Below are 9,796 nucleotides of genomic sequence, written 5' to 3'. Positions count from 1 at the left end.
AAGGTCTTCTCATTCTAAAATCAGTATTCTTTCCACTGCAGGATTTGGTGCCCTGTTTTTGCCTTTCTTGTTCTAGTTCTAATGATACATAATTTCTAATTATAACTGTATAAGTCATTCTCTCCCTACCTCCACCCCAATTATAAGGATGCTAGATATGTATGGTGAAGTGTCTTTCCTAACTGACTTGGAGATATGATTCTATGAGCTATGTAATGTGAAAAGATAGTTGATGAAAAAAGAGGGATAAGTATTACTAGAAAAATATTTCAGGGTATTTCCTAATTTTTCTGGAAATTTGCTGAAAATTAAAGATTATGCTTGGTGGAGGAGTGGCTTTATTTTCACAGCCCTGAGGTCTTCCATTAAAATACTGAAAAATTTATATCTAACCACATTCTTGTGTAAGGGAGGAGACTCTTAACACAATTGTAAAAATTAAATAATAATAATTCTCCTAACAGTTAAGGAAACGTGATTTATGCCCGAAAAAGAGCAATGATGCATGATGACAACTAATGAAAAGATTGTAAACATGGAACCTCAAGAGGTTCCAGTGGATATTGATGTTTATGCTTTGCAGAGGTTCTAGTTTTGAATGTCCTGTTTTATCTTGCATTTTCCACACCTTCCTAAGGAATATCACCTATGTGAATGCTACTCTGGGCCATTCTCTTAATCTACTTATGCTATCATGCTACTCATACAAAAAGGCCACACCACTAATTCATCTCTCATTTGCCACTAGTCCCAAATGGGGCCTGTGTTTCCTACTTAATGAAATCTCCAGCAACAGTTCTTCCACCACCCATATCGGAGGTTTTGAGGCTTGGTCACCTGTGAGATAAATTCTTTTATCTCCTATCCTGTAAGAGTTGGGATCCTAAGTGTTGTTTGTAATGGTTCTTAGCTCAATTGTGACACCTAATGGTCCAACTCATGGCTGATGGTCAAAGGATTACAGTGAGTGAAATCAGGATTTGTGATTCATGTTTCATAGATCTAGCTAATCTATGAGGGCTTAGGAAACTTGAGACTTAGTTTGATTTTCTGCTACTCTCTCACGAGGCTTAACTCATGTATTATATCAAATATGGCTTGAAAAGACAAGCAGAGAAAGGTAAAGTTAGGTAGGCAGTTGAGTATTTCTCCTTTTTTTTTGGGGGGGGGGGGAATTGTCAAGTATTTGAGTTTTCGGCTTGCATTATTCCTGATGCTTTGACAACTGTTGGTATATTTAACACCCAATAAGTCAAAATCTCAGTATTTGATTTGATGCTTTCAGATTAGGCAGAAACAAAATGACACTATTTTAATCACACATTAAAGTAAGTGAGCTTTCATTAGCAACATCCAAGAAGGACATTCAATTCCCGAAGGATGTTCTCCTAAATTCAAGAAGTTTAAACTAATGAAAGCTAAAGGATAAGATGCAGGGATACACCCTTACCTTATCACAGAAAGTTTGCCTTATTCTGCTGCAAAATATTGATGATGAAGTCTGTAATAAAAACTTCTGTCAAAAACTACCTTTCTTGTCAGGATTTGTCTAGGAATTTTATCATCTTCTAAACTACTTTCAAGTTCTTAATATCTAGACATATTATTATTCTTGGTATGCTTTCTATTTTAAAAGGCTTTCCCATATAGATCTTCCTCTGTGATGAGGCTTAAGGAAACAAACCAAACCAAGATGTAATTTGTGAAAGAATCAGTTACTCATCAAACCAGAAGCTTGCAGAAGGTGATGGCTATTTAGTTTTGAATTGGATATGATTCAAAGGTAGAATATGAAAAGTACCTTCAATAAGTGAATAATAGGCTTATAAAGAGCCATCACAGGTCATCCAGTATATAATCTTTGCTTCCATAAAGTTGAAGGGATGAGAATCATACAAATGAATTCACATATAGTATTCTCTGGTTTAGGTATTCTGACTACTGACCACATGCTTGAAGAATGGACAAGGCATCAAGGGGAAGTGGACTAGGGCGGGGAGACCTTGTCCCATAGGGATACACAGAGAAACAAGAAAGATAGCATGCCTGAGCTACCTCTTCTCTGTATTTCTACCAGCTCACAATGGAATGGGGCTCAGAGCAGGGAATAGAAAAAAAAGTCAATTCAAAAAAAAAAAAAAATTAAGTGATGTAATAGATAGGCAGGACTTCTATCAGTATTTACCTTTAAGCTATGGCCAGGACTTCAGGGAAAATTAGAAAATAATTTGTGTTTTTATAAGTATCAACAGGACTGTTTCTGTAGTGACAGGACAGACAGGGAATACCTTATAATCAAAGTTTTTTTTTTTTTTTTTTTTTTTTTTTTTTTTAAATGTGGCTTCTTGGACATCCTGTCAAGGGGTCAGTAAAAGGAATTTGAATTAGAAAAATGTTAATCTTTCAATATTTGGAGAAAAATTTCTTCAAAAAAAATTTGTGTTTAATTGAGTATTACAAAAACTATGGAACAAGACAATTTTATGGAATTAAAAAATTTTTTGGTATGTAATAAAATTGCAAATTGTATCTGAAAACTCAAGTCCTATCTGATACTATATTAAGTTAAAAGCGCTGTTTGCAAAATATTTTTAAATATATTGTATCCCAAAAGTCTTAATACAATTTCAAGTTATTAAGGCTTAAGACTTTTGAGACACTGTCCTTTGGCTTCATTGAAAATTTATTAATCTGAGATCTGAGGATTATTTTTAAAGAGCTTATTAGGTCATTTCTATTCAGATTAGGAGAAAGTTTATCCAACATAATCAAGTCATGTCAAATTAACAGATTCCATTTGGAGCAATCTTAAATTGGATGATAAGAGGTAGAAAAGATGTGGAATGCAGTCCAGATTAAGAAGCCTTTTGTGATTAAATGAAATAGCAAGCTCTAGGTGTCACAGGGATTTGCTAATACAGCATTGACAATCTGTCACACTACCTTTTATTTTCCTACTGAGTTGTGAAATGAGGCATATGCTTGAAATTCCTTGTGAAATTTGTTATGAAATTGCCATTTGGGTTGGGAAGGAGGAAAGGAGGGAAAGAGAGAGAAAGCAACCAATCAAATTAAATCAGACAGAGATGAGGTATCTTTGGAACTTTAATGAGACCAAAAACGTTCTTTGTCTTGCTGAAAACATCAAATACTCGAACATATTCTGGGTTCCACAGCTTACAAAGGGGCACTGGGTTCCCTACAGTTACATACTGTACCCAACTTTCTATAGAAAGATCAAAATTTTCCTATCCTTAATTTAGAACGTTTCCTAAAAAAAGTTTTAAAGGTTTCTTACAACAGGGGAAGTAAAACAAAATAAGGCTTTTTTACTTTTTTTTTTTTCTTTTTTGGTACTACATATTCTCTGAGGAGTAGGAAGGCAGACTTTGCATCACTATATATATGATCTCTTATACTGCCTTCTGACCGTCCCAGCATCTTTTAAGGCCCCAACTCATATCTGTTCCCTTTGCAGTTTAGGAAGGTGAGACAGGTACCCCCTGGACAACTTATTTCTTTTCTTGAGGATGGTCTATAGTTAGCCCCTTAGTTTTCCTAGGGCTCACAATAGGGTTACTAGCCCTAATAATTAATAAAAAGGAAGTGAGTGAACAGTGAACTCAGGTCTCCTACCTGACACTGCAGTATCCCAAGTTCATTGTGGAGGCCTTACAGTACAGTTAAAGACTAAGTGTGTTTCCTGAAAATAAAATGAGAAAAATATCCCTTTACTAACAACAGTCCCTATATCAGATTAGTACAATGAAAATAAAAGCATTTGGATGATATAACTGGCTTTCTTTTTCTTTTTTTTTTTTTTAGATGAAAACATTTGTCTTTCAAGATAATCTTAGGAATATATATCTCTCTCTCTCTATATATATATTTTTTTACCTAATGACCAAATTTCTTAGTCTCCAATTATATCCAAAAATGGCTTTGCCATTTAAAAAAAAAAATCTGTAGTTTCATTCACTTAAAAAATGGGTAAGGCAGTCACCAACTTGAGCTAATTTTTGCTGCAGGAAAACATTTCAGACATTAAACATTAACCTTTGCTTCTTTTTATGTGTTAAGAGTACATGATTAAAGGATAGTCAAAACCATTTTCTTCTCTTAACAATAAACTAAGCAGCTATTTTCAATGAACACATTTCCTTTTGCAAACTCCAGGTCCCCCCACCCAATCCCCCCAATACAAAACTACTCTCTTGAGGAACAGGTTTGTAAACTCTCATTATGAAGCCTTTTCCACTTTTTCCCAATGTTGAAACCAAAAAATTGGCTTTGTTATCTCTGCTTCTTTACTTTCTTTCACAACTGATTTCTTTAGCATGTCAGCTCCATCTCAGTAAGCTTGGTATTTCGTCTTATTTTGGGAAGAGAGAGTTAGTCACCCAATGTTCCATCTGGGCTTTCAGAAGCCCTGTAAAAATTCTTGTAATTGGTTAACAATTTCTGTATCCACTGTCTCCATGAGAGACTGAAAGCTTTGCTCTCCCAGCAATTCCTGCTGTGCTTTGAGCTTCTCGTAGACAAACTGCTGCAGTGACACCGTGTGTACAGGATCCTTAAGAGCAAGCTATGGAAAATAAAGAACCAAAAAGTATTAGACAAAATACAACAAATCCCACTGTACCTATTCATCTTCTCTATAACCCTTCCTTGAATAACAGGATTATTTCTGCCTCTCTTATCACTCCAGTGATACTATTTACTGTTTCAAGTTCTTCAAAACGAAGAAGATTCAAGAAACATCTGATACTGAAAGAGCATGGCTGATAATGAGACTGTTAAAATAACTTTAAAATCTATTATTGGATTCTTGGCACATTAATGGACAATGGATTTCTTTGGGACTATTTCTAGGACTTATGGACAATTGTACAAATTCTCATGTTGATTCATGTTATTTGTTACATTGCTACTAGACTGTTATATTGATGGACAATGGGTTCCTTTTGGACTATTGTATGTATGTATGAACATATGTATATGTATGAACATAGGTTCACTAGGGAAAATTTCCTCAAAGGAAACCTTGTGTTCAACTACCATGCCTTCCCAACAAACATCAGACTACTCAAATTAGCTTCTACTGTTCTGGGTCTGCTTCAGAATCAATGATCAATCCCCAATCTGTTCACTCTTAAATTACAAATTTTATAAGGATGGGCTGACACCACACTGCTCAAAATTCTTAAGAAATTTACAAACTAACATTATTTTAAATGTTTGTTTGCATGCAATCATAAACCTCTAGAAATTATGGATAATGTATACCTTATTTTTCAAACAGACACAATTTTCCAAAGACTACACAATGTATTCTCCTCTGATCAAATTTGAGCACAGATCATTTGTAAAGGATGTCAATGCTTATAAGTATTAAGTCTTAATGCAATTTTAATTGGGAATACACTTCTTCTTCTTCTTCTTCTTTTTTTTTTTTTTTTTGATTCTAGGTCAGCAAGAAAATATTACTACCAAAATAAACATTCTTATGATAAAATAAAACTTTGTCTTCAACACTTTTCACTTTCACCAGGCAACTAAATTGAAAACATGATTCCAAATATCAGGCACATTATATCTAACAGTTTATCTGTATCGACTCCTCCTACTTCATAACACATTGTCAAATCACTCACTCACAGAAGTATGCCCAGTCAAATGCAAAAAAGAGAGAAGGAAGCAACATTTGAACCAAAATGAGCTTTCCATTTTTCTACATATTCTACTTTTTTCCTAACCATTTTTGTTTACTTTCTTTATTCTCACTCTGTTCAGTAATAGCCTTACATGAGGTATGAACCTTACAATGAAGTATAGATCTTAAGAAGCCAACAAAAGGGGGAAAGAAGCCTTCTGGTTTTGGAGCAGATAGGCTTTCAAACCACTTTAGAATTAGGAGATCCATACAGATGGATAGAACCTCTGGTCACTAGGCAATTATAAGGATTTTTTTTGTTTCAAAGACAACAGGAGGCTAAGGTGACATGAATGACCTGATATCCCATTGATGCTATAAAAAGCCTATCAAGTCAAATTCCTGCTTTTGTAGGTCTGGCATATTATCTACTCTCCTGGGCACAATGGTCACCAACTATCATTTCCATGGATAAAAGAATGAAACAGGGAAGATATTGGCAGTCGAATCAACTAGAAACAGAATTATTAATATATATTTTTGCCCCCGTGTTTGACAAATGCATCCTTATAAGGTAAGTAAATCTATTCTTTTATAACTCTCTGGCTTGTCACATTAAATGAAGTATAAGTTACTGTATATGTGAGGTCAGGATGACTGTCAGTGGCTACTCCTGAAACTTACAAATGCTATATAGTAAAGCTTCTTAAACAGTGGGTTGCAATCCCATATGGGGACATATAACTGACTGGGGGAGGGATGCAAAATTATGACATCATCAGTACATGTTTGACTGGTATACCTCCTATTTTATATACCTAGAATCATGTAAAAATTTTGTAGGTGAAAAGAAATTCCAAGTGGAAAAAGTTTAAGAAGCCCTGCTATGCAGAACCTAGCAATTATCTACTTCAGCAAGACTAAAATTTTCTAGCACATTTCATAAATATATCCATATTTCAGTTGTTCTATGTTGCATTTATCTCAGAACCTCAACCATGAGGGGCAGTGGAAGGTGTGAAGAAAGGCAGGGAGGGACAAGGAAGGAAGGCAGCAGGGAAAGGGAAGCAGCATAGAGAAAGGTTGGGAAGGAGGTATGGAGGGAAGGAAAAATGGTCTCTTAGACATAATATAGTGTCACAATACCTAATGCAGCAAAGTTCATGCACTTTTGTCCAAGGGGAACACATCTAGTTCTTAATGAATCCACTCAATTTATACCGTGGTAATGAGGAGGAGACAGGAAAATAATAAAGAAGTAATACAAAAATTCAAAATGTAACTTTTTAAAAGAGTTCTGTAGTATATATATATGAGTAAATAACCCCATATATATTTAAATATTGTTAATAATAACCTTCACATAGCATTCTTCACAACAGTCCTGTGCGGGGAGGTGTTAATTCCCTTATTACAGATGAATAAACTGAGCCTGAAGAGATTATAAGACAGTTCCACAGATAAATTAAGTATCTGAGGAAGGAGTCAAACTGTGGTATCCTACCCACAATGTCATCTAGCTGTCCTACAGTGTAATGATGAATATTCATGAGGAACATCCAGAAAAAATTTGTGAAAGGCAGAGAAATATATCTTATAAATGTTTTTTGAATGAGTGTGGTTCTTAAAAGATTCAGTTTTAGTTATCTGAAAAACTCATTTATGTGGAATTATTTATTTCTTTACAAAACTAGCAAAATGAAGTATTATTGTAATCACTCTGCTTCTTTTTAGAAGCCAGGATTTGGTCTCTTGAAAGGTCTTTAATGAAGAAGTAGGCTGATAGTGCTTAGGCTTGGAGGTAAGGTATTTTAAAAAGTTCCTGTCAGATTCTTAGTAAGATCCCCCTGTTAAAAATTATAGCCCTTGGGAAGTATCTGATGCAGGCTAATGATAGCTGACAACATATCAGCAAAGCTTATACTGCCAGATGTATGACCTTTGGTCTTTGATGATGTTACAAGTTCTGGAAAAACTTTGTCAGGATATATTTTTCTTGTTGAGTTTTCATTATTTGAACCAGAAATATTCTCCATGATATTTAATTTATTTTTAACTACATTAATTTAATTCAGCAATTTCACCCAGTGGGAGTCAGTGAACCCAAACTTCTTACCTGAAATTTCATACTGTATATCTAGTATCTCCATAAAAGGAACTGCTAAGAAGTTATTTCTATAGGAATTTGGGGAAGATATTTTCCATATTCACCAAAATAGATAAAATTCTTTTAAAAATTCTATGAAACAGCACTTTTTAGACCACACAGTATATTATTCAAAAATTGTCCATTAAGAAAAACCTATTATCACAGCCCAAAAAACGTACACAACTTCTATACATCATTAAACAATAATATATTTTTGACCTTCTATCTAGAACTGGTATCTGACTACAATTTCATTGTCAAAGTTGGTTCCAGTGAAAGAATTAAGTGAAATTTTGATTTTGACAATAGACAAAGTACAAATAACTAATTAAAATCTATAACGGCATAACAGAACATTTATAATGGGTCTTGTTTTAGTATACAAAGCTATTATGAATACAAATTCATATAAATTTACCTGAAAAGTTATTACAGTTCTTATATAATTTTCAGAATTTTTTTTATCTTGGAGAAAGTACATAAGAGAATATCTTTCTACAGATTTCCATGATGATGATGATGATGAAGATGAAACAAAATTCCAAAGTAAACAAATAAAATCAGTTACATAATAACTGGCATACAATGCCAAGGTCCCACTAAAAAAGTGAAGAACTCCAGTCAGATTAGCAAGATATTTTAGGGCTAGTTTGTAAAGACAATCAAATAGCATGGTCATTTTTTAAATTAGAGAAAGTTTTTTTAAACTGTAACTGACAACTATAAAATTATTTCTGAAAGCCTTATCAGCTATATGCAAGAGAGTTCCTTCTGAAGATCTACAAATCAGAATTCTAGGATCAAATATATAGAGCTGGAAGGGACCTCAAAAACTCTAATTCAACATCTCTAATCCACTCCTACTCTTTCTATATTTACTTGTTCTTTCATGCTATTTACAAATAAATTCAGGTCTCCCCAATCCCTAAAAAAAAATCTTCACTAGACCCCATCATGCCTATCTTCCTATATTTTTCTCCCTTCTTGGTTAAACAACTTTAAAAAGTAAACTACAATTGGTGCCTTCAATTTCTTTCCCCTAATTCTATTATGAAAACTTTACATTCTGGGTTCTGACTTCATCATTCAATTTAAAGGGTTCTCTCCAGATTTAAGGAGATCTCTTAATTGGCAAATACAATGGCTTTTTTTCCCTCAATTTTTTCCTTTCTGACATTTCTATAGCATTCTGACCAACTTCTCCTCCTAGGTACTGTCTTCTTTCTGAGTTTTCAAGACTCAACTCTTCCTTGTTTCTCCTATCTAATAGGTCCTTTTCTCCATCTCTTTTTCTAGATTCTTTATCCATATTATGCACTCCAGTGGTGGATATTCTCCAACCCTATGTTTTAAACTTCTTTCTTTTTTTATAGTCTTACCCATGATGATTTTACCTTCTCCTTTCCGTTTTACTGACTTCTTTGCAGAAGGCTGCTATATAGCCAGCCCTAGTCTCTCTCCTAAGCTTCAGTTCTTTATCACCAATTATTCAATAATTCAAATAGGAGAAACTTATCAAAACCAACATGTTGAAACTAGAGCTCAATTTCTTCTCTGCCCACAAACCCAGCATTTCAGACTTACCCTATAACTCTCAAGGCCATTACCCCAAACTTCCAGGCACCAGATTTGCAAATTTAGTTTTGTACTTAACTCTTTAATCTTGATGTGGGGTGATTTTTTTTCTTCACAACCTCACATATATATGTATGTATGTATGTCTTCTCTAATGTTGCAGCAATCACTCTAGTTAAAGACCTTATCACCTCGACTATTGAAACAGACTTCTAATTGGGCTTTCTGTCTCAAGTTTCTCTTTACTACAATTCTCCACACCACTATCAAAGTCATTTTCTTAAAGTACAAATCAAACCATGCCACACATTCTCCGAACCCTTTCAATACATTCCAGTATTCCTCAAGAACAGAAGTTCATAATCTTTTTTTGTGTCATTCCCTATCTCACCTTGGCAATCAAGTGAATCCTATGAAAC

The 9,796-nt window shown here is 34.2% G+C and overlaps 1 protein-coding gene across 1 annotated transcript in view; it reads right to left on the bottom strand.

Annotated features, from left to right (window-relative positions):
- Positions 1-1,152: 1,152 nt before the first annotated feature.
- The window catches only part of IPO11 (importin 11), a 191,012-nt gene continuing 182,368 nt past the window's right edge, over positions 1,153-9,796 (bottom strand). Inside the window, exon 30 of the mRNA XM_003759391.4 lies at positions 1,153-4,585. Within this exon, the coding sequence (XP_003759439.1) occupies positions 4,421-4,585 (165 nt within the window). The 3' untranslated portion in view covers positions 1,153-4,420. The remainder of the gene's footprint in view (positions 4,586-9,796) is intronic.

This window comes from Sarcophilus harrisii, chromosome 1 (assembly GCF_902635505.1).
Source record: "Sarcophilus harrisii chromosome 1, mSarHar1.11, whole genome shotgun sequence".
In the NCBI taxonomy this organism is placed as follows: Eukaryota; Metazoa; Chordata; class Mammalia; order Dasyuromorphia; family Dasyuridae; genus Sarcophilus; species Sarcophilus harrisii.
Note: the sequence above shows the minus strand (reverse complement) of the source record. Positions and strands in the feature narration are given on the sequence as shown.